Below are 26,106 nucleotides of genomic sequence, written 5' to 3' on the forward strand. Positions count from 1 at the left end.
CTTTAGTTCTTTACCTTCAAAATGGTCTAAAATTTAAATAGATTAGGGAACCTCAACATTAAAAGTATCTTATTGGGGCACCTTTACTAATGCAAGCAGAACTCTATAATTAATCTAATTCATTTGTTTGGACTTAGAAATCACGTCCCCCAAAGTGGGACAAGCCAGTGCCTGATTCGTAATGTAGAATTTAAGGGTATAGGCTATAATCAATGTCTGCGGTCATATGGATCATTAAAATGCCTCTTAATTATGTCCCTTTGAGTTACTCAAACTATTGAGTGTGTTTGTCATAGAAAATTCTGAAACGTCTCAGTGACGCCTATAAAAGTGTTGAACTCATCTGCTTTTCAGGCACTTAACAGTCAGTCCTTCAATATTTTTGAGTATTCGTTTGTGATAATGCACCGTTGGAATCGGACTTTCTAAAACTGAGTCTGCATTCACACTGACTCTGCTTTTCTCCATCAGCTCCACTGAGTTCTAGACAATTGACATGATGATTGTGTCTTATTGCTGGAGCAGCCTGCAGCTGTTCCGTAATTGCCCTTTAAGAACAAATGCTGCTTCATTACAGTTTTTTTTTCTTCCACATGTTCACAGAACTAAAGTAATTTAGGGGGAAAAAAAAGTTCTGTTATGGTTCTACTAGAGTTCAAGAGATAATTTTATCCTGGAGTCGAGTCAATACTTTGGGAAACTCACATGCATACAAATGATTACTCTTTTCTGAGTCAGAGCAGAAATTTTGTCAGAAAGCAGCAGAATCCAGGAGATGGAATGCTGGCTCAGGGCTGACTCCATTGCTGTTGGTTCTGAAATCTGCCCTTTCCCAACTCTGGGTCGACCTAGCTCTTATGTGATCCTTGGGGGAGAGGGGAGAGATGGGGATGATGGTGTAAATTGGGGAAGACGGTCAACCTGCATGGCGATTTTCTCCTGTCGATTGAGCCATTCACTCTTATTGTCACAGGAAACACACGCGAGGCTGTTTGCATTTTAAGCGAGCATGCACACTGGATTTCCTGAAACATTTACCGTTTTGTGTAAATGAATTATTTTTGAAGTCAATTTGTTCATTATTATAGCTTTTTGGGTTTCTTTTATGTTAATACATTCTCAAAATGTCTTTGATTTGAGTGACCACGAGTTTTGAAAAGTACGGACACTCCTTAAGTAAAACCTGGTAGCCATCGCTTCCTTAGGACCTGCCACATTCTCTGAGGACTTCGCAGTTAAGGTGATTTCCTGGTGGCCACACTGCAGTGTGAAAATAAAGGGAAAGTCTTCAGCAGTACAGGCGCTCATCTCTCTGCCTTCTCCTGAGGCCCAGCAGGGACACGGGCTAAGTTCCAGGTGGGGCTGAATCCAGGAGGGAGGCTTCCCTCTCCTGGAGGAGTCTTGTGAGCCACGTTCAGGAAGTAAACTTCAACTGCTCAGCAGTCTAAAGCCCCAGTCAGGAACTGGAGCTAAAAACGCTGACTCTTCCCTACCCTCACTGCACGCCAGTCATTTCTGTTATTTTTAACCTCTGATCTGTCCTCTGAGATACTCGAATTGTCTGCAGGGGTTTTGGCTATCCGAGCCCTCTGTTGCCCAGGCTCTATTCTGTTCTCTGCCATGGTTTATCTAATACCAAGAAGCTCCCACTCTAGTAACTAAGTATCGACTAGGAACAGTGCTCAGGGAACCCCCATGGACTCACAACTGTGCCTGGACACGCGGGGGCCATCTGTACTTCCTAAGGAAGAACTCCTTACAACAAACCCATATTTCATGGGCAAAATGTGTATTTGACGGTATTATTTATTTATTTATTTTTTTGGCGGGGGGCGGGGGAGGGGGCAGATTGTATTCTTTTGGGGCAGGGTAGAAATTGGGAGCTGGTTCTTCTAAACTCTTGGTCAGTAGAGCATTTCTGTCTCCCTGGCTGTTAACCCTCCCCAGCAAGTTTGCTAGTTTGTAGAATGTGCTAAATCACCACCCCCTGTTGCCAGCTCTGAACTTCAGAATCTGTGAGAAGAGAGTCTGAGTTAGCCCAACACACCACATGAATTTCATAGAAACAGTCATGGACATATAAATGTGGAGTACACCCCAATGTGGTTTTGCTTTTTGTACTTATCATACTTGAAAAAAAAAAAAGTTTGAAACAACTCTCAGAAACTCTCAGAATATAATTTTATTTTACCATCCTCATAGAGATTTTAGGAGGATCAATGAAACACTCTTTAAAAGTCATTTTAGATTGGAAAAAAAAAAGATGCTATGTAATTACAAAGAGTTCTTCTGCTTTTGATTTTCAGTTTGATTGTTAGCCTCAGAAATATTTTTAAAAGATCCTTAGAAGGCATATTAAATGAAACCCCTAGGGGAACTGGGATATTTGGATGCCTCAGGCATTTTATTATAATGCTGAGAATACCTATAACTTGTACTTCTTAAGAACTGCCTCTCTGCCTCCCTTTCTTCCTTTTTTTTGGTCTTCATTCATCTATTCATTTAAAGAATGCTGAATACAGTGCTCATGTGTAAGAAATCATGCTAGGGTCTAGATGAAATCCAGTAGTCACCAAGAATATTCTTTGTTTTTAAGGACTATTGCATCTAGAATGCACTTTTGGGAAAAAAAAAAAACCTAAAACTAAACACTGTAGATATATTGCTCATTAATAAAAAGTAATCAAAGTAATATTTTTATTAAATAGATATAGGATAGATATTTTTCTTCGCGGATGACAAAAGCACTCATTAAGCAGTTTAGTAAATTATGAAAGCACATCACCGCAATGTGACATTGTCTGATTCTAGTTTGAAGATTCCTTTCCTTCACATTCCTATCTGTGAGAGGCAATTCTTGGTTTGGGTTCAAATCCTACTCCACCCTTTCTCTCACTGTGTGGCCTTGAGCAAGCCTTAGTCCTCTTGGCTGTAAAATGGAGATCATCCTAATACCTGTGCATAGGGTTGCTGGGTTGAGTAAATGAGCCTCTAGAGCCTGACACTTCAGAGCATTTGCTACTCTTCTAATTGTTTTTAAACATTAATTTTTTGTCATTTAGAGCTGTGCTTTCCAGGACAGTAGCCACTAAGCTCCATGTAGCTATTGAACACTTGAAATGTGACTAGTCTGAATTAAGATGGGCTATAAGTGCAAAATACATACCAGGTTTCAAAGACTTAATATAAAAACAATGTGAAATTTCTCATTGATAATTTTATACTGATTACATGTGAAAATGATAATTTTTTGATGTATTGGGGTTAAATCAAATATACTGTTAAAATTTAATGACACATGTGGCTTGTGTTATCCAGTTGGACAGTGCTGATTCAGATAAAGATGTCACCATAGCATAATGACAGTTAAAGGAAAAACATGAAGTCTTTCGTTTGAATCATAAAATAAAGCCACGAATACTGGTGAATGCTTTGTGAAAATGTTTAAGAAAACTCACTCTAATTCAGAAGCAGCAAAACTGTAGTATAATTCCAATGTATCTTATAACATTGTTCTTTAAATCCAGTTAACTTGATATTTAACTTTCCAGTAATTATTTATATTCTTTTTTAGTGACAAGTTCACTAGATTTTGTCAGTGGAAAAATGTAGAATTAAATATCCATGTAAGTATCATGCTTTCCTTCCCTTTCTTTTTTTAAATAAAAACTTCCTCTGGCTTCACTTCGTGAGAAAATACTTGATCCTGGAGCTTGCTCCCAAGGGTGACACACTGCCTAAACCAAGGTCCTTGCAGCTTTATGTATGAAAAAGTCATCCTCCCATACCCAAGTGTAAACAAGTTGGATTTTATTCTCATTTTTCATATTCCTATAAGAATGTGTTTATTTATTTATGAAAGGGTATTTTAAGCAGTAATTAACCCTTACACAGAAGTAGTAAAAATACAAGTCAACGTAGTGCAATTCCTGTATACCCTTATCTTTTGCCATCCTGGTAAAGTTCCTCTTTTTTTTCTCATTATGAAGTGTAATCACGTAATAAAAACGATGGCATTTTTTGCCTAGACCAAAGTTTCATCTTTTTAAAAAAAATTATTCTGAGAATGCTAAAAGCCATCCTCAAATACTGGCTACTTTCTAACATGTATTTCCCAGTGTTTCATCTTTTACCTTTCAATGTCATTAATTCTAGGACATAATCCTTCCTTTACTTTTAGAATGCACATTTGTTTGTACAGCCTTTCTTACTGTCTCCTTCATGTTCTTCCTTCACATAGGTTTGCAATTGGGAAAAATAAATTATCAACTGGATTTTTTTTTTTTTTTTTTTTTTTTAGTTTTTAACTTGAATGGTACCATTGGAAGAAGAGTTGGTTTTGTTTTGTTTTGTTTTATTTTGTTTTGTTTTGTTTTGTTCTGTTCTGTTCTGTTCTGCTCTGTTCTGTTTTAACCTCCAATTTCCATCACATTTTCTGGCAGGATTTATAAGCAAGAGGCAATAATATACATTTTTAAAAATCCCTTTTATCTGCTGTGGCCCTTCCTTCTGCTTATGCTCTTTCAGCCAACCCGGTGTCCTCATGTCCTATGTCCCCTAAGCATCAAACATAAGCCTGTGGGCAAAATGCTCCTACCTGGCTGAGGGCATGATGTTTTAAGGGTTGTTTGGGGAAACCTTCAAGAATCTGACCCTTAATTTGCTAGGATATGTAAACTAGTAGCATTCACTATTGTCCAGCGGCCTTTTGCTATAATCGTAGGATTGTCTATCTGCCTTCGCACTGTCTGATGCTATTCAAACTCTGTTTGAAGCAGGGTGTTGCTGAGATATTATTGACAAAAGGAAAGTGCTTATGAATAAAGCCTCTTTATATACTTTGCGCACACTTAGTCTTGTTTCATGCTCACATGCCTGGCATGAGTCCTCTCTATTCACTGATGTTATCGATAAAAAATTCACATGGCCAGCATCTGTTGGGTTTTCTGATCATATGGCCCACTCTTATGAAAACACAGATACCCTTGACGTAGACTTAATTTTTTCTACCATGATAGTTCCTGGAGTTGCTGAGTTCCCAAACTTTAGGCTTCAGAGTAGCTGAAGTTACTTTTCATTTTGACTAGAAATTTTACAATCACTTGTCTTCAAGGGATGCAGCTTAATAATCTAGGATTTATGAGATTGGAAAACAATCTAACTTGTCCCCCACTCTGTTATCTTCTTATTTGCCTCCATTTTGTGCATTTTGTGGGTGGGGCAGGAGGAGGTTCTAGAAAATGTTGCCACCTTGTGCATCTCATCTTTCAGTTTGAGGGATCAGTCATGGAAAAGGCAGATCCTACATCAAATTCTTCTCTACGTTTTGCATGGGGAAAATCTTTACAACATAATTTTTATGCAATTATATGTTTCTATTTTGTATTTTGAATTTATAGTTGACCATGAATGATTTCAGCGTACATAGGATCATTGGACGAGGCGGCTTTGGTGAAGTATATGGTTGCAGGAAAGCAGACACTGGAAAAATGTAAGCTTCCTATGCTCATACATTTTGCTGGGAATATTAAGAGGATTTTATGCTTGTACCCAGAGAAAGCCCCTGCATAGATTTATGAAAGCCCATGATCTCACTCCTGAAGTAATACATCTCAGAAATAGACATTCTTTTTTAAATAGTGAAGATTTAGCATATGTAGTTTTGGGTGACGTAGCATTCCAGGAGACATCGGTTCTGCAGATGAGTAGTGCTAATGAAGAGAATGGATGCTATAAAGATCAAGATTGTGGGGCTTCATCACCCATTTCAGTCACTTATCTCACAAGAGACTGATAGGAGGCAATTAAGTGCACATGAGCCAGGTGTAAGGGTCTTCCAGAAAGTATATGGTAGAGTTCTTAAGTATGGAAAAGTTTTTGTTAATATAGAAGCACTTTAAGTGAAAATATTTCTGAAAGCCAAAGAGAATGGAAGAGTATGATTCGATAGACCTAGACCTGTAAGTTTGGTCAGGTGGTAGACATGTTAGAACAGTGGGCAAGGTGGAATAATCTGTGAAGATGGTTTATGAAATCATTGAGTCAGTGTTAGGAGTAATCGAGGTCACCTAATTCAGTGCCCGTCTCCCATTGCTGCCCCAGCATTGCCTACAGATTGTCACTCAGCCTCTTCCTGGCTCCATCCTGGGACTGGGCACTGACAGCTTTGCCAAGCAGTCCTTTCTGATTTCAGACAGGTCCAATAGTTGGCATGTTTTTTATTATTTGGCAGCTAAAATTTACCTTCACTAATTTGTTCCCATTGCTCTTCATTTTGCTTTGGGACCCTGTGTGGGCTGAACCCAATACCTAACACCCAGGTGTCTGAAGTCTGGCCTGGTGCTGAGACAGGATAGCCTAGTGAGTAGGAGTGCAGGTCCTGGTGTCATTTGGCTAGGTCAGATTCAGCTTCTGCAGTTTCTGGCTTGAGCAAAGTTTGTGCCTGTCCGAGCCTCCACATCCTAGTCTGTAAAGCAGGGATAATAAAAGCACCTAATTTGTGAGAATTAAATAAGGTAACACATCATAGGAACAGAGTCATTCTTTCCCATTCGTACTTGCTCAGTACACCATTTCATCCTAAATGAGATACTTTACTTGTCGCTTGTTACATTTTACCAAATTGTTAATTTTATTTTCATCATTAAAACTTGTTGAAGTATTTAGAATATCTTAGTCTGTCGCATGATGTTGTAGAGGTAAATAATATCAATTTGTTTCTTCATATACATTTATTATTTCACCTGACTCTCACAAACTGACATATAGTAGAGTGTCTTTCAATTTAGGTTTGTCTGATGCTTTTCTCATAGTTAGATTGGGGTGGTGGGCTTTCAGAAGGAAGACTCCCAAGGTAAAATGCCATTCTCACCACATCATATCAAGGGTACTTGTTAGTAATAAAGTGATATCACTGTTGATGTTAACCTTGATCACTTGGCCGAGGTTGTGTTTGTCAGGCTGCTCTGATGTGGATTTCCTCTCCCCCTTCTCCTCTGTGGTGTGCTCTGTGGAAGGAAGTCACTGTGCATAGCCCAGAGTGGGGGACTGATACTCTACCTCCTGGAGGGGAGTCTGACTTTTTTTCTTAATATAAGCAAAATAAAGATTTTTTTTTTTTTTATGCATGGCACTTAGGTACCATTTTGCTTTATTAAACACTGCCCAAATCTTTAGAAACTTTCCCCAGTATGATGTGTATGGTTTAAATCAGAGTAGGTCTATTTTCAGTGTCAATTTTTCAACAATATTTATGTTTCCAGGTATGCAATGAAATGCTTAGATAAGAAGAGGATCAAAATGAAACAAGGGGAAACGTTAGCCTTAAATGAAAGGATTATGTTGTCGCTTGTGAGTACAGGAGTAAGTATTCAATTTCGAGCATTGCTTTTTTCTTTTTGGTATTTGTTTTATATCAAGACAGACAATTTATTTAAAATGCAGGCATTTTTTTCTGGTGAATTATGGGGCTAGCGGTTCTTGGGTGGGTTAGAATTTATAGCAGGAAATAGCAGTACCGAGTTAGTTTAAATAGTGGACAATTCAAATATTATCTCTGTTTAATTCAGGAGTTAAAAAAGTACGAGCAGCCATCGCTACGAACACCCGTGACTTCTCCCTTTAGTGCTTGTTTGTGATTTCCTTCTTTGAGGGATGTTGGTGAGCAGGCAGGAAAATAATCACGACAACAAAAATCACTAGAGTATAGTTCAGAATTGACTGCATGACTGAGGACTAACCCAGAGAGGAAAAGTAAGAGAAAGTCACGCCTGTCCTTCATAAACAAATAGAGAGGAAGCAACTCTGGCTGATTCAACTCTGAATTGTCCCTGTGGGCTTGTCCCCAATCAATGTTTCCTTTCAAGGTGACTTTATCTTCTCAGCACTTTCTACTTTTTATTTGCTGTGGATTTTGGCTATATCCATTTCCAGGGCTATGTCTCTGCCCATTGGACATTTTATTTGTACGTCAAGCTAGCATGTTTAGTTTAACGTGTGTGAAAACAGACTTTGACAGTGTGTCTTCTTTACTTGCAAAACAGCGGCCCATTCTGACTTCTTATCTGTTAACGATATTACTCAGGATCAAAGCCTTGGCTTTTATTTATTTGGACAGATGTATATAAAGACACATCGAGGAAGACTCACCGTCCCAGAAACTTAGGCATGCCTGTGTGCCCCAATAGGCCTGTCACATCTGGTGTTTGAGGTCAGGGAGTCGGAGTCTAGAAGGAAAGGGTTGTAGTGAGCATGAACCGTGCTGTGTAGTTGACATGTGAATTCCACGTTAAACATCAAGCCAGGAAGTCTATACACACTGAGACATGTGGGGGTGCCTCCAGATATCATGGCTGGGTTCAAAATAAGGTCATCTTCACCCAAAGGATGTGAAGGAATCAAATTTTAATGATGAACCAAAGAATCCCTTTTGTCTAGTAAGCAAGGAACCAGAGACTCAGGTTAATTTCCTTACCTGAAGCCTCTGGTCTCCCTGGGACTCTGCCAGTGCTCCTTTCTCATCATCTCTGTTTGGGTTCCATGTTTTTTGTTTATCATGTTATTTTTATTGCATTGTGGTTAATATTATTCTAGCATGAGTTTTGCTTATTCTAGAAGAGCTTCTGTTATTGAAGCAAAAGATCGTAATTTAGCTCAACTATAACACATGAAAATGCCACAGGTATAAATAATTTCTAATTATGAGCCTCTGCTTCCCAACATATGGACATTAAGCATTTCAAATAAGAGTTATTACCCTGTGTATGTGACCAAGTTTTCAGCTGATTGGAATGGAAGCTGAACAGCCTGCTCACTGTACTGGGATAAGTGCGAGCGGCATTGGCTCCTAATTTCTACCGGAAATGTCTTTGTCTTAAATTTCTAATGTGGATGTGCGCTTCCTGCAGAGTTTCAGTGGTTATTAAAATATTAATTTTTAATGAGTTATCTCAAAGCCTTGGATATTTGTTCTCAAGAAAGCCTATGGAAAACAATTCTTGTTGGAAAAATATTATGTACAATTTTCATATAGTGTTTTTGTTTTTATTTTATTCAGATGAAGGGGGATGTGGCTAAATAGTTGTGTGGTTCCTGAGTGGTCTACCTACCCCTAAGGGAAAAAATAAAAAAAAAATTGAGTTATATTGGGCTATTGCTTTGAACTAATTTTCATTCAAATATCGAAACTTTATTATTTTTTACTTATTAGAACATAATGTAACCGAAGGAGTTGTAATAAAGTTATTTGGAATTGTTGTTGTTAATCAGAGGCTACCGTTTACAGGTTTTTAGTAATCTTTAGTTTAAAATTGGCTCATTAGGGTAGACTTTAGATCAGCTTGTATAAACATTTCTCTGGGCATTGATATGAAACTGAACTTCAGTCACTTAACATAGTTTTTTTCCAGAGTATTATTTTTTTCTTTTAATTTCAAACTGAGTATTCTCACCCCCTACCCCGCAAAGAAACAGTAAGCAGTACCGTTCCCAGTTTAATTCTATAATTCTTGGGTAGTAACAAGAGAGATCTGCCTGTTTGGGATCCAGGATAAGTGTGTCCATAGCTGGGAGCAGCAGTTGGCACCTTCATTAAATAAGTTCTTTAGTATTCATCAGATGTATTATTTATTCATTCCTTGAACCATATTTGAGGGCCTAGGTTGTGCCAGGCACAGCCTAGATGGGGGTCCCAAACCTTGACTTTGCTCCTTGCTCTTATAGAGAATGAGAGAAGAATGAGAGAAGGTGATAGTATTCACATAATCTCGGAAATGTACAGGTAATTGGAACATGTGGCAAGCATTATGAAAGACAGGAACACAGTGCTCAGAAGGCACTTCCCAGGGTGGAGGTGTTGTTGGCGAATGCTCCTCTGCAGTAAGAGTAGGCGCTGCCGCCTGTCTGGTCCTGAGCACAGAGGGTTTGGGGACTTCAGAGAAGGCTGCATAGCTGGGGTCTGATGTGATGGAGTGAGTAGCACAAGACGAAACTGGAGACAGAGAAACAGACAGAGGCTAGACCAGACCAGACCAGACCAGACCAGACCAGACCAGATCATAAAGAGCTTTCTGGACTAATATAGAGGATTTCAAAAAGTCTTACAGCAGTTAGAAATGAAGTATGTTAAGTAGGAAGATAACATGGTAAGTTTCTCAGTTGCTCTGACTGCAATGTAGAGAAATTTAGTTTTCTTGTATTTTTAGCATCACAAATCCTAGCTTTATTTACAAGCAGGCAGGAGGAAAATATAAATAGAAAAATAGCTGAGACAGGCTTTGATTTCCCTGGCCTTCCTCATTGTACATGAGAACAAGTTTTATTTTTTACTGATTTTTATTTTAAATTTATTTTTATTTTTCTATTTTGGTTGACATTCAGTGTTAGTTTCAGATGTTCAACATAGTGTTTAGACATTTATATAGAGAAATTTCTTAAAGAAATACCTCATGGTCTATTTTATCACAGTTATATATAGACTTCCTGCAAAATGCAAGCTCTTTTGCTCATTCCCTATATGAAATCAGAGATAGTTCGTTGCTGGTGAGCTTTATTTGAGGATCTACATCTAAAAATTCTCTAATCCTTATTTACCTTAATTTGTACTCTAAGCAGAATGTCCAAACCGTAACTATCTTTGGAACTATATCAACACCATTCGTTAAATTGGTGCCTATTTGTTCATATTGGTCAGTGTTCGATTCTTTGTATCTCAGACTCCACACGTGACTCTGTATGGTATCTGCTCAGCATCTATCTGAGAGGTGAGGGATTGCAGTTAGTAAGTTCTGTAGAAGGAACCCAAAGATGTCCCTTTAACCATGGTTTTATTTTAGACTGCTGTGGAAGCTTTACTTTTAGAAGTAGCATAACAGAGAGAGGAGAAATCTGGAGAGGGTCAGGAGGCTCGGGGTTTGAATTTTGGCTGGCTACCAAATTTCTTAGTGACCTCAGGCAAGTCGTTTCCCTTTTGGGGGTCCTTAGTTTCCTTGTCTTTAAAATAAAGAAGTTGGATCAGGTGATTTTTTTTTTTTTAAAGAGCCCTCTCTACTCAGCCTATGATTCTAAAGCTACAATTCACACCCCACCTTAATAATGTAATATCTTAAGTATACTTTAAGCTTTTGGTGTTTTCTCGGGGCTATGATTAGAAGGGTCATGTACCATCACATTCAGTAATACCCCTTGGCAGGGTCTACTTGTCCCCTTGGTGAAGTGAGTGAGGTTGCTGTCTCAAGCTAGGAAAGGCCTGGCTGTACTAATTTCTGGGTCCACCTACTTCTCTGCTCTACAGATGAACAGCTTATTAGATCAAGAGCCAGAGTATGTGGGGAACTCTAGTTAGGAAGGGGCAGAATGAGCCATCTTCAGCAGGCTATTGGAAAAGTCTGGCGAAACGTAGGTGGGTTCTGAGTGGGACAGTACCCGCTGCCCCCACCACCCCCAGAAAGACATACGGCTTTTAATAGGAAAAGGGTAGCACCTTGTTTTACCTATTTAAAGCAAAATAAATCTTGAAATCAGTGGACTAATTCCATCCCAGCAGAACGCTAAGGAAAACTAGGTAACCACAAAATGAATTTTGTAGTTCATTCTGAAGTAATTTCCTCTGCAACATTTATGGAGATTGGGTTCAAGTTCATAAATCTTTAGTGTATAGGAATGTGTTAACTCAAATTTATGTGGATGCCCTTAATACAGAGGTTCCAGTGGTGCAAAATCTGTTTCAGACTATTCTTTTAAAACTTGAATTTAATAATTCTTTTTTCTATTAAGAAAGTGGATATATATATTCTGTGCCATGTTTTGTTTGAATAAGTTAGGTGGTAAGTATGCACTGTATATAAAGAATCTAAAGAGACCTAGTTATAGATCTAGAACAGCACAGATGAATTTTCACAGGGAACACATGCGTGTACCTCGCACTCAGATCACAAGATAGAAAGTTACCAGTATTCCAGAAGCCTCTTTGTGCCCCTTTCAGTCACTTACTCCACGCCCAGGCTAACCACTACTCAGATTTCTAACACCATAATTTAGCTTTGCCTGTGTTTGAAGTTTTTTATAAATGTATTCTTTTGTGTCTGGCTCCTCTCATTCAGTGTTGCCTGTGAGATTCATCTGTATCATTGCACACGGCCATAGTGTACTCTATAGCTAAATTCAGGGTTCGGTGACCTATATATAGCCTGTGGACCAAATCTGGCTTGTGGCCTTTTTTTGGTACAGCCCAGGAATTAAAAGTGGCTTTGACATTTTTAAAGGATTGTAAAGCAGATAAGCAAAGAATATATGGCAGAGACTGTATAGGGTTTGCAAAGCCTAAGTTGTTTACTATCTAGCTCTTTGTGAAAAAAATTCGTTGGCTCTTGTTTTCAAGTATTCCATTACATGAATATACTGCAATTTAGGTATCCATTCTACTGTTGGTAGACATTTGGGTTATTTCCTGGTTTGGGCAATTTTGAATAGTGCTGTGAGGAACATTCTTATGCAGTCCTCAGGGTGCACATAAGTACAGATGCCTGTGAGGCGTATACCCCGAAGTGGAGATGCTATGTCACAGAGTTTGCAGGCGGTGCTCAGTCTAGTGGATAACCACCCAAGAGCTTGTGAAAGTGGTCGTACCACAGTACATTCCCAGCAGCCACGTATGGAAGCCACATTTACTCCATACCTTTCCAACACTTGGTATTGTCAGTATTTTTAATTTTAGCCAGTTCTCGTGAGTGTTAGTGATAGCATGTTGTGATTTTGAATTTGCATTTCTTTGGGGACAGCTGAGGTCCAGTATCTGTCCATAGGCTTTTGGCCATTTGAGATAGCCTCTTGGGCCATTCAATAGTCTCTTTCTTATGTGAAATGCCCATTTAATTATTGTTATTATGATATGCTATTTTTCTGTTGAGTTGCTTGCCTTTTTCTTTGTTGATTTATAAGAGTTCTTTATATATTTTAACTAAGAGTCCTTTGTGTGTTTATTATTGCAAATATCTTTTTCCATTCTGCTGCTTGCCTTCTAAGGAACAGAAGTTCTTAGTTTTATTTTAGTCCAGTTTATCAATGTTTTTATTGTTAGTGCTTTTTGTGGCCTGTTGAAGAAACTTTTGCTTACCTTAAGATCATGAAGATATTCTCTTTTGTTTTCTTCTAGAAGCTTTATTGTTTTACCTTTAGATCAATATCTACCTGGAGTGGACTTTAGTGTGTGGTGTGAGGTAGGGAGAATGCTCATATTTTATGGTAAGCTATCTAGTTGCTCCAGCACCACTGACTTGACAGCCAGCCTTTCTCCCTCCCCTTTTGTGTCACTCATCGCAAGTCAATTGTCCGTTTATGTGTGGGTCTATTTCAGAATTCTCCGTCCTGTTCCATTGGCTGTCCTTGGGTTAATACCACACTGTCTGAATTACTGTTGCTTTATAATAAGTCTTGATATCTGGCACTCTGAGTTTTCTAGCTTCAATATTTTTCAAGGGCATTTGAACTTCTTTGGCTGTCTGTGTTTCCATATAAATTTAGAATCTGCTTGTCAATTTTCATTTTAATCAAGATTATTACATGGACTCTATAGATTAATGTGGGGGAAATTGACATCATTACAACTGAGTTATTCAGACCTTGACTCTGGTGTATTTTTCCACTTTCAAAAACTAATTTAATGCCACTTTTATTCCCACTGTTTCACGGCAATAATACAGATAACATTTATCCCCCCAGCCCTCCTCCCCACCTTGGTTCTTCCAACTTCAGAATCAGAGATTGAAATGGATATTTGACCTGCCAGAACCAAAATGTAGACTATCAAAAGGACTAGTAAGACAGTAACATTTTTATGTAGAATCTGAGTCTTTTGAAAAAGATGTTGATAGAAGAGCCATGATTGAATCTGAGTGAGAGAGGACCTTTGAGTTCATCTGCTCTGATTCGTAATGTTGTGTCTCTATACATTTTATCATGTAACCAGATCTGTTTTAGTGTGACTGTTAGAATTACCACGTAGGCGTCTGTGCTCAATGCACAGGGCATGGATTTAAAAATCTATAGCTGATGTTTGGTAGTAGAAGTAGATATGCTTTCCAGGAAAGCTTTTGCTTTTCTTATAAATGTTTTCTTTCTTTTTTTTTTTTTTTTTTCACTCTAGGATTGTCCTTTCATTGTCTGTATGACCTATGCCTTTCATACTCCAGATAAACTCTGCTTCATTTTGGATCTGATGAATGGTAAGCAAAACCTGGGAAGCCTGACTACACTGAAAAACCGTGCCATGGTGTTAAATCTTATCATGCATTGATCTAGGCTGGCAGGCAGTTTGAGTCTTTCAGATAATTAGTTTCCCCCGGAAGCTTAAGGAAACCTTTTATTCTTCAAGTTTTAGTTAAAATTCATTTAAAATGTTGACTGTGGTTTCCTCTGGCCCTCCCAGTCCTTCCCCAGGAAGTTGCATTTTCTAGAAAAGATCTTCAAAAATACTTAAGAGTGAAACTTGATTTTCTGGAATGCAGCTGGCCTAGATCTTTAATTAGCTTGTTTCCTGACCCTCAACTTTTAGGAATGAAATGTCTCATAAGAATATAGCTTAAAACGTTAAAAAAAAAAAAAAAAAAAAAAAGAGAGAGAGAATATAGCTTAAAGATAGAAATGTATTTATAAACTAACTTGGAAGATTTTAGCCCAATTTTCTCTACCTTTAGCCCAGATCTACTGTACCTGATCTTTTAAACTATGATGACCCTGAGAATACTGAAAAAGTTTTAGCTAGAAAAAAAGTTTAAGTTCTTGGAAATTTTATTATGTTTTGAGAGTTTGATATAAGACCAGATCTGTCCAACAACTTGAAGGAATTTCACAGGCATAATAATGAGCAGAAGAAGCGAGACACAGCAGCATATATCCTATACAATTCTGTTTATGTGATCGTCAGAACAGGCAAAACTAATCAATGGTGAGAGAGGTCAGAACAGAGTCCCCTTTGCCCAACCAGGAGCTAGGAACGGCATGGGAGGGCCTTCTGGGATGCTGGGGATCTCTTACATCTTGACCTGGTAGTGGTTATCAGGAACACATGTGTGGGAAAGGGAAGATGCTTGTAAAAGCCAAGGCAATAAAGTTGGACACACAGTAGCCTCTATAGATCAATAGAAGCTTTTCCTTATAGTTTTATAAAAACATTCCTTGACCTTGTTGGTGGCATCTTTTAGAACATGTGATTATTTTGCTTTTTCCAACATTTTGTTATGAAAAATTTCAAACATATAGCAAAGTTGAAAGAATTTTCTGGGGACACCCAAATACCTACTACCTGAATTTTACCAGTTAAAATTTTACCTTATGTATTTCTAATAAGTCAAGATATGGAAGCAACCTAAGTGTCCATTGATAGATGAATGGATAAGGATCCATTAGGTGAATGGTACATATATACAATGGAATGTTACTCAGCTGTAAGAAAGAATGAAATCTTACCATTTATAACAATATAGATGGACCTAGAAGGTATTATGCTAAGTGAAATAAGACAAAGAAAGACAAATACTGTATGATTTTACTTATATATGGATTCTAAAAAAACAAAATAAGTGAACAAACAAAACAGAAACAAACTCATATATACAGAGAACAAACTGATGGCTGCCAGATGGGAGAGAGGTTGGGAGCTAGGTGAAAGGATCGAGGTCAAGAGCATGAAGATATTCTCTTAACCACTACCAGGTCAAGATGTACAAATCTGAAGTTTGGAAAATCATCACGGGGGTGTAAAACAGCATAGGGAATACAGTCAGTAATATTGTAATAACTGTGTATGGTGCTAGATCAGTACTAGACTTATCAGGGTGATCAGTTTGTTATATAAATGTCTAATCACTATATGTACACTTGAAACTAATAATATACATCAATCGTAATAGAAAAAGTATAAAAATTTTTTACTGTATTTGCTTTATCAAATATCTATCTGACCAGCTTATTTATCTGTTTATTGTCCACAGAGTTAGTTGCTAAGCCATCTACTGGATCTCTACATAGAATTGATTCAGTTATTAGACAGGATTTAAGTAATCAAGCAGATTAGCCAATCCCGCCTTGTGATGGTGTATCTGGGAGCTGTGCTACCAACTTGAAAATTTTGTCTTATATTGTCCCTGCCATCACTGCATTTAAGCCTTCTCAGCGTTTAAATTTTCTCTTTAATTTTTAAAATGTTTTGTCAAACTGAAGAAATCAAAGATAGGCATATACACGAAGCAGAAGCATAGTTTACATTTTTCTACTATATTCTAAAATTTAGGATGACAGTAATTTTTGTTTCCTTTAAATTCTGCATCTCCGATTCCAGGGGGTGATTTGCACTATCATCTTTCACAACACGGGGTGTTTTCTGAGAAGGAGATGCGGTTCTACGCCACCGAAATAATCCTGGGGCTGGAACACATGCACAGTCGGTTTGTTGTTTACAGAGATTTGAAGGTAAGGCTGTTTGACAGACTCGGTGTTTACTGCACCTGCGCAGTAGGTGGTGTGGTCATGGCCCTCCAGACACGTTCCTTTCTCTTTCATCATACCTGTCATTTTCCTTACCTCAGGCCTGATGAAGTTGTCATCTATGTAATGGCAGTCTCTTCTAGACTCTAAACTCTGTGCTAGGAACTCATGTCCGTCCTTGTCAGTGTCACTTGGGTGCCTGCTGCAGTGCCTGGTGCAGCACACGCACTGATTAAAAATTTTTAATCGATTAATTCATGAAAAGCAGAGTAGGAGGTTTTTGGTGTTGCCTATTTTACAACTAATTGTAACTCAGTTACCGTTCACCGCGCGACAGATTTGGTCATGGCTCTGTATTAGACTTGGAGATATACAGAGATAACAATCAAAGAACATGTGTCTCATAGGGCTTACTCACTGGTGAACCAGGACGCAGAACGGCTGAGTCGTAGCTCATCTGGGGCATGGCCGATTACGTCTGGGTTGAGTTGCCGATCAGCCTGCAGAGCGTCCCCCAGAGGCCACCATCCGAGCTTTATGTTGTTCCACGATCACCTTAAAAATCACAGAAATATTTTTAGATCCCCGAATGACAGAACCTCGGACTACTGTGCTTGGGCTCCTGTTACTCTCTTTAAAATCTCACTGGACTTTGGAAGCAAGTAAATAAAAAATAAATAGTAAATAAAAAACAGATTTAAAAAAAGAATAAAATCTGGCCGTTTGCAACAACATTGATGGACCTAGAGGGTATTATGCTAAGTGAAATAACCAGACAGAGAAAGACAAATACAGTAGGATTTCACTTATGTGTGGAATCTAAAAAAAAACCCAAGTGAATAAACAAAACAAAACAGAAACAGACCCATAGATGAGTACAGAGAACAACTTGATGGTTGCCAAAGGGAAGAGGGGGGGGATTAAATAAGTAAGTAAATAAATAAAATCTCACTGGACTTGAAACAATAAGTCAGTTCTGAGTTTTCCCGTTCCAGACCATGATGCTTAGTCCCGGGTTCTGCATTAATGAAGGAGTTTGGAGTTTGCTCAGTACGGCTTGGTGACACCGATCTAGCCAACAGTTTGAAGATGGGGATAGGGGTAAAAGGGACAATGATAAATTATAGAAATGATGATGCAAATATATAAATAGGTAAATAATAATGAAAAGAAAAATGATAGGACCGACAATGTCTCAGTAGCATGAGAAGACTCTTAAGAGAATGTGTTTGTCTCCTATCTCAAATTCCTTCTTGAATGAACCCAAGGAAACCAGCTGAAATATACAGATTACGTTCTTTTCTCCAAGGAGCAAATAAGTCCTGATTTGCTTTCGAAGGTTACCTTCTAAGAATCTAAAATATTTTACTTTTGAGCATGTAATTTTTTTCACAAAATACTTTGTAAATTTTAAAGCTTTTTTTCAAGGGTAAAGAATTATTCCCTCAATTTTCATATAATCATAAAGAGGAAAAATGTATTTTCATTGAATTAGAAATAATTAGACACTGGTTGACACATGACATTTTATTTCCTCATGTGACTTTTGCAAAAGAATAATATAGATGCTGAAGGCCCATGAAGTGCTATTATAATAGACTTTAATTTAAATCTATAACCAGTTTCTAATCGTCTTTATGCTGTAGTTTTGTCTTCTAAGCTATTTAGTAGGCACTGGTATTATTTAATTTCCATTCCAACTTAATTCTAATCACTCATGTTTATTCATGTTTCAGTTTTATAATAGCATGCCATTTTTATTTCAAGCAAAACAATAGTTGATCTCCAGCAGAAAAATATTAAAATGACTGTAATTCAATGTATATTAGGGAGAGGAGCTTTGTTTTCCATGATTATGCTGACTAAATCTAATCTTAATGGGTACATTTCATCAGAGTTGTGGTCAAAATCATATTTGGTCATTCGGTAGGGCCCTATGTTGATTATGTACCAGTAAACAGAAATGACATTGATCGGGACTGGTATGGCACTGTGGAATATTTTGATTTCTTAGGTAAATGTTGGTACATTCTTGCAAGATTCCTTTCTGTTCCGGTCCTCATTCTCAGAAGTCCTTACGGTTCACAGAAGCCACAAAGCCAGTGGACTCACTCCCTTTGTCGAGGGACACGCTATTCGGGCTCGAATGCAGCGAGAGAAAGATGCTTTTTAACTCTGACAAATTGTAGTCACGGCCCTCCCCTGTTACCTGCCCTGTGTTTTATTTTTAAGGAGTTGAGTCCTTCGCTTCTATCATTACCACTTTCCTGCTGAAGTTACATGAAAACTGTTATTCTCTGTATTGTGCCTTACTTGGTTGTGATGATATAAAGCTAGAATTCATGTTTAGGAAGAAACTATGAGAAAATAATAAGATATCAAGTGCCTATGGTTGTAGCAGTTCTCAAAGTCCCTGTGACATTTTGAGGTCTCTCAAAGGTCAACTTCTCTTTCTCTTTAGCCCGCAAATATCCTCCTGGATGAACATGGACACGTTAGGATATCAGATCTTGGTCTTGCCTGTGATTTTTCCAAAAAGAAGCCACATGCAAGTGTGTGAGTAGTGTATCAACTCTGTTCACCATCTAATGCAACTTACTTATTCGCTCAAACCCTGATCCGGTCATGTGTCCCCCAGATTTTTCTTGCCAGGGGTAATTTTCAGTGTGATAATGTCAGGTCAGGAAAGAGCCACATCCTGGGCTGTGGGAGAGGAAATAAGAGCCATGTGTGTGGTTTTTTTTTTTTTCACTGTCTGCAGGGAGTGTGGACAGACCCCCCAGTGTAACTGCACAGGGACCTGGTGGTCTGTGGGAAAGATAGGGGCCCCGGCAGCAGACCGGAATCTGTGCTGGCTGTGTGACCCTATTTCAGTCCTTTTACCTGTTCGACCCTCAACCTATTCTTCTGTAAAGTAGAGGTAATAATAAGTGTCTGAAAGTTGTGGTAAGGATAAATGAAAAGAGCCTATGCGCCAAATGCAGAGGCAGCTACATAGAACTCTCCAAGGCAGGTCCCAAATCACCTACCTGCAGTTCAGGCTTTTAACGTAGGTCGCGTTGTTAGATTTGAGTATTATATCGGTCCTCTGAATGTCCGTGGGGAAGAACCTCCCTGACACCACAACCCTCAGCCAGCACCTGATCCTCAGTGGACCCTGAACTATGTCTGGCAGTGACTATGCTTGATCAGTGCATGTTGACACTGGCTTAAGGACTTCTCTGAACCTAGAATTATCAAAATGACAGCAGGAATGTCCTAGGGCTCTGCAGACACAGAATGGGATATGTATGAGTTTTCATTTCTGTTTCTTTGGTGTCAGTTTATCTGGATGGAAAGCATGGACAGGTGGGTAGTTTGTGGAAAAGCAGACAACTTTTGCTTTATATGTATATTTTAAATGTGTCATTCTTAACACCAAATCTTTTAAAATTTCATTTCATTGTGTCTCTTGAGCTTACACTCATCTCTGTGTTGAATGGTCTTGAAGAAACTACCAGGTGGCTCAATTCAGGCATCCATGCAGAAAATAAACCACAGACCCTTCTTTTTGTGGGCCTAGAAATAAAGTGGTTCCATATTGAAATGCTTTATGAGGAACCGTGTTAAATCAGAATTGCCTTTGAAAGCTCTGATCACATATTAATAGTGAGCAGCACGATTTCTGTAAACATATTTCTCTTTTTCTACCGAATCTCGGATATGGTGATAATAGCATTAGCATTTGGCCAGCACTTTACAGTTATTAGGCCAGAGCCTGTGGTGGTAGGAGCTTCTCCCAGGGAGTTCATCAGACATTTTTAAGAGAGTCATTTGAATTTTTAATGCCACCGCTATTTGGTATGCTAATTTCTTCAGTTTAGTATAGTCACAACTGCGTATGAATCCAAGAGTTCATAAGAGTTAATCTTCCAATGGAATTAACTTTCAGGTATGAAGTTATTTATTTTCTTATTTTCTAGACCACTTTTTCAGTAATTCACACATCAGCTCTAATTCTCAGCATTTGAGCAGCATCCGTAAAGGAGTAGGGTTGGGAAGGTTGGTTTCCATGTTCACATGATAATAGTGAGGCCACTACTTAAAAAGACTAAATGCGCGATGAAATACTATACTTTTAAATAAAGGAGGTGTGTCGTGGCTAAGAACAAAGGCTTTCGAGCCAGCAGATTTGGGTTTGAATCCTCCTTCCAACTTGTGCCAGCCTCATTTTCTTCTCTATAAAGAGGAAGATAACAGTGATATTTACTTCACATGACAGTCGTGAAGGTAAAGTCAACTAATAAATACAAGTATTCATTTGCCATTAGCTGTGTGCTTGGTTTTGACAGTGCAGCGATGAATAAGACCAGAAGGATCTCTGACCTCCTGGAACTAGCAGCCCAGGAAATTGTCAAGGAAATGACCAGTGTGCTAGGTGGCGGTGCCGGCAGCCACAGTGCTCGTTGTGTCACGAGTTGAGCATCAGCTATCCCAGCCATGCATGGCTAGCTGCTTTGAATATGTTATCTTCACAGAAACCCCGTGGGTCGTAGGGTATAATTATCTACTTTTTATGGCATAGAAACTGAGGTTCAGAGAAATTAAGTAACTTGAACAAGGTCACATATCTGGCACATTGTGGGGCCTGAATTAAAAATCCAGTTCCGTCCGACTCCACCAAGGATGTGGCCCAGACCTTAGCATGTGCAAGTCCTCATCATGGAAGGGTGACGCCACACAGGAGTGGACATCCCCACCCCTTCAGGGTCCAACAGTACCGAGTAGTCACCTGTTTATCATCCCTCTTTCCTCTGCTGCCCCCAGTCCCACACCTCTCCTCATAAGAGCTCTCGATCAGTCAGGAGACCTTTATCTCTCATAGCCGTAGTGAAGAAGGACTAATGAAATTCATATTTCACCTCCTAGACTACGAACTGTTCTTCATATTTATTTCGTATGGTAATTTATTTATATTAATTCCTATAGTAATTAAGACAGAAAAGGTTGTTTCCTCATCAGGTGTTGGATGAATCATGTTTATATGGAAGCACATTGTTCCCTGTCCCTTGTTTACAGCTGTTGCCATTAAACGAATGACGCCAGAACCTCCTGATAAGCTGTCAATATTTTATAAAGTAGGCATATTCTGATAACTGCATGTATACTTTCTTCTCCCTAGTGGCACCCATGGGTACATGGCTCCCGAAGTGCTGCAGAAGGGGACAGCATATGACAGCAGTGCCGACTGGTTCTCCCTGGGTTGCATGCTTTTCAAACTTCTGAGAGGGTGAGTGAAATGCATCTTTTTAGCGCTATCACCATGGCATGTACTTGGGTCAAAATCAAGAATATTTAGACTTTGTTAGACGCTAATATTATTGTAGATCATACAACGATCTTTAAGCCATATGCTAATCTAGACGATGATCATGGCTCTTTCTGCCTTATGAAAGTGCAAGTTTGTTCCCATAAGATTATAGACAAAGCTATGGTGTTATATTTTTGTTCCATACCATGTAGGCATCATAACACAGACCTAAAATAAGACTGCTTGGAAATATTTCCATTGATAAGCCTTATTGGGGAATAAGTGTTATTTTAAAATATGAGTAATTGAAGACCGTAGGATTTTTTTTTCCAGAAATTAATTACTCATGATTGTCTTGTGAGCTTAAAGCCTTTTGAGGGTTACGAAAGAAGACAAAGACCCAAAATGACACCATTTTAAAACTGCATTTATTTGTAAATATGCTGAAATTAATTTGTTTTTTAAAACAAAAATGAAATTTTATAATTTTGTCTTTCTAGTTAATTTATGTTATACTTGACCCTTAGTTCTAAATGACCATACATGGTTAAGTAGAGTGGAAAGATAATGAAATGAAAGCGCTCTCAAAATATGTTCTCATGTTGGACATTTAAAAATTAATATTTCCATCAATTTTAAGAATTTTTAGCCAATTTTAATAGCTTAATTTTTTAAAATATGGTTTCGGTTATTCTTCACAGAGAGACAAAAAGTGCTTTACATTAAAATTTCTTCATTCGCATGTTTTTCCTATGAGCACACAAGGCTGGTGGGTGGCTGGCTCATCCTTTCACTTTTCTATTGGAAAGCCTCACTGAGCACCACTGCATCTTTGTAGTCTCTTTTGCACATTCTGAAGAGGCTGAATTCCATATCTCCCCCTGCCCTCACCCAAACTTGGTTCCGAGCGCCTTGGCTTCTTCCTTAGGACTCTGATAATCCAGTTCTCTGCTTACTATATTCACTTGGGAACTGAAATTGTATTATTGCTTAGAGAGTCAGGTCCTGTTGGTCCTGAATTGAATTATTGTATTTGTGGAGCCTGGATGGCCTTAATTCATGTCATCAGACTAGCTGACCTAATTAGAGAGCTTCTGCAAGGCAAACCAGAGAAAGCCGCTTCCACACGAGACATCTTCCACCCGGTGGAGTCATGTGTGCCCGGTGAGTACATTCAGACACACCAGGGTCTTTGTTTGGGTCTCTGCTGGAGATGAGCTTGAATACATAGAATCCACACTTACAGAATTTCAAGATGATAAAAAACTGCAAAGCAGCTCAACTGTTGAACACATTAATCCAAGATTCAAAAATCAACAGTAAAATGTTGCAAGAAAACCTGCAGAGCCTTCATTCACTTCTTTGTTTTGTTTAATATTATTATTCTGTTTATGATACTGTCCATGCACATAAATTGAGTTCTATCTGACATAACACTATTTTTAAAAGATTCGAGCGTTTTATTTAATGACTCTATATGATACAGCGTTATGATTTGTGGTTAACAAAGTGAATTCAGTCTTATTTGGCCATAATTCAGTTTGGAGTGCTGAATTGGAGGGTATTCATTTTTTTGAAGTCCTTGATCATGCTTGGTCGAAACATTATGTTCAGCGTGGCTCCTATTGCAAGGAGTCTTCGCCGACAGGAAAACATGCAGAGGTTGGTCGTGAGGATGGGATGGGAAGGAGTAGAAAAGATGAGAAAGAGCTAGAAAGCATGGCTCATATGGGAAGATTGAAGAGCTGGGCCAGTATTTGGCAGAACGATTGATTGGCCCCAGCTATTGGAAGGCCTGTCTTAATGAAGGGGTGGAATTTATGCTCTATAGCTTCAGAAGGTAGGCATTTTAGGGAGGGAAGGATTTCAGTTTGACACAAGAATGTTAGTTCAAGCATTTGAGCTGCCCAGTGAAGGTGTATCCTGCCTCGCAGATAGTAAGTCACGCTCTGGTGACCGTCTCTTGAGCTTGAAATGAATCCTTCCAGTGGGTAACAGATCGGATTAGATGAATATTCCCCGCTAAGATTTATGATCTAATGCCATTCTTTCTGTTATTCAAAAGTCATTCACTAAAAAGGATATGGCACCAAAACCAAAGAGGAGGGAAATATCTTTTGACTTAATTGATTTAAATTAAATTTGGTAAGCATTTATTAACTACAGTATGCAAGGGACTGTGCTTGATCCTGTTGGGAAAGGAAAGACAGGAGGAAGGAAGCCACATGTAAGTCCTTAAGGAACCTGCAGGAGAGTAGATAGACATACACACAGGATTATGAGGCAGATGGGCTGTGCTGATGTGCACAGTAGCAGTGTGCTGAGGAGCACAGAAATGGGATTGCCAGTTCTAACTTGGAGGAGTAGGGCCGACTTCACGCAGGAGATGGTATGTCAAGTAGGCTTTGAAAGATAGGATGGCAGTATGAAGACTTGGGGCAGGAATAAACATGTTTCCTCTTGGGGAGGGGACAGTACAGAGCAGATTGTCTTTCCCATCAGTGACCTGTGAGTGGCACATCAGTTCTTTGTCAAAGGAAAGGTTGCGCTGAGGGAGAGGTTGAGAAAATTGGGTCAAAACTGGGAAGGGTCTAAAATTCACGCGTGGAGTTGGAACTTTGTAAGATCTTGAGGCCCCAAAGACTGAAGTTTTTGAAGCAAAGGAGGGGCATGGCTTGGTTGTCCAGGAAGGAGATCTGGCGGGAGCATGGAGCCTGGCACATTAGAGAGACAGAGAAGGAGGCATGGGTAAGAACCCAGGCAAAAGGCAAGAACGCTTGGGCCAGCACCCTGCACTGGGACCAGAGAGGAGGCAATGACTTAATAATATTGTAGTTAAGAGTCCATAACGCTACACGATTTTTTTTTTCCAGTGGATGCTTGGAGGTAGAGGGATAGGAATTTAGATTCAAGGTAGTTGGGAAGATGGTGATATCATTACCAGTCTGTGGTTATAAAATGTCAGTTGCTTTTATTACGCTGATGTTTATTGAGGGCTCTTCAGAAGCAAAGTGCTGTGATGGGGTCTGCAGGAGATGGGACTATGCCCAGGAGCCTTTGTCCCCTCAGCTGTAAATGAGCAGATAATGTCAGCTGTTCCACTTCCTCACAAGGTTGCACGTGGGAAAACCTCGAAAATATATGTGGAAGCATCGTATCCAGTTTTCATACACTGCAGAGAAGGGAGCCTGAGCAGCTGTCTCTTCTCGGGCACGAAGGGCCTAAGAAACTGAAACAAGCAGAGCAAGAGGGTGAGGGGAAGAGCACTGGACCGCGGGGGCCTCCTGGGCACAGACATGGAGAGCAGCCTGTCCCCTTTCCATCCCTGCGCTCTCGCAGATTAGCCACAGTGGCAGTCCTTCAGAAAGGAACCAGACGCCTTGCCAGCCATTACCCAGTGCTCATGCTCAACCCCAGAGGTGCTTGGTGATGCCTGGAGACGTTTTTGCTTGCCACAACTTGGGGAGGGGCTACTTCTGGCATCTAGCAGGCAGAGGTCATGGACGCGGCTAAACATCCTACAATGTCCAGGACAGCCCCACTGCCCCAGCAGAGAATGATCCAGCCCAAAAGGTGGGCAACGCCAAAGATGACAAACTGCTCTTCCCACATCTGTGCAGGCAGGTTGAACCTGTGGACCCAAAGGTCTTTTTTGCTTCTATTTTCTGTGACTGAATATGTCTTGCAATGACCAGTGTGTCTCACTGCTTCTGCTGCGACACTTCTCAGCACCCCTCGTTTTGTCTTGAACACCCTGGAACAAGACCACAGAGCATGAGAGAAAGGAACCTGGATGTGAGAATTGTCCGGGCTGGAGAACACGTTTGCATCCCTGGACTCACAGTAATGGACCAAGCCATTCCGAGACCACGTGTTTGGGTGCTGGTTACTACTTCCACTTCAAATGCCTTTGTCAGATACTTAAGAGCATCTGTGTGTTAAGATGTGTTGAATCGCCATCGTGAGCCTCAATCTGGATGTCAGATGTCTCTTAAGGGAAAGAATCGATGTGGCAATAGCCTTGATCTGAAGCTTGTCACCATTGATTGTCTGTCCCTGGATGTGTCAGACACAGGGAGAGAGCCCACGTGGTGGTCTGGGGAGAGATGACCTCTGCCTGAGGTTAACGAGTTTGTTCCATGTAGGGAAAAAGGAATGTTTATAATTATTTTGGCAGCTATTTGCTTAGGTTCAAAACAAATAGCATGTAATGTTACATGCAATCTTTTTCGTATTCTAAAATTAATTTTTGATATAAGAGTTTTTAATCATTTGTAATTATAAAGGTATTGATTTTGAACTTATTGTTTCACTGCTAACAGTGCGTGTGTGTATGT

At 39.3% G+C, this 26,106-nt stretch overlaps 1 protein-coding gene across 2 annotated transcripts in view; it reads left to right on the forward strand.

The window, feature by feature from the left end:
- GRK3 (G protein-coupled receptor kinase 3) overlaps window positions 1–26,106 on the forward strand; it is a 120,649-nt gene that overhangs the window by 63,962 nt on the left and 30,581 nt on the right. For both annotated transcript variants that reach the window (XM_039861994.1, XM_039861995.1), the window contains 7 exons: window positions 3,575–3,626; window positions 5,400–5,491; window positions 7,263–7,362; window positions 14,141–14,219; window positions 16,334–16,464; window positions 18,941–19,035; window positions 21,641–21,748. In XM_039861994.1, the coding sequence (XP_039717928.1) occupies window positions 3,575–3,626; window positions 5,400–5,491; window positions 7,263–7,362; window positions 14,141–14,219; window positions 16,334–16,464; window positions 18,941–19,035; window positions 21,641–21,748 (657 nt within the window). The remainder of the gene's footprint in view (window positions 1–3,574; window positions 3,627–5,399; window positions 5,492–7,262; window positions 7,363–14,140; window positions 14,220–16,333; window positions 16,465–18,940; window positions 19,036–21,640; window positions 21,749–26,106) is intronic.

The sequence above is a fragment of the Pteropus medius genome, unplaced genomic scaffold, assembly GCF_902729225.1.
Source record: "Pteropus medius unplaced genomic scaffold, Ma_sr-lr_union100, whole genome shotgun sequence".
In the NCBI taxonomy this organism is placed as follows: Eukaryota; Metazoa; Chordata; class Mammalia; order Chiroptera; family Pteropodidae; genus Pteropus; species Pteropus medius.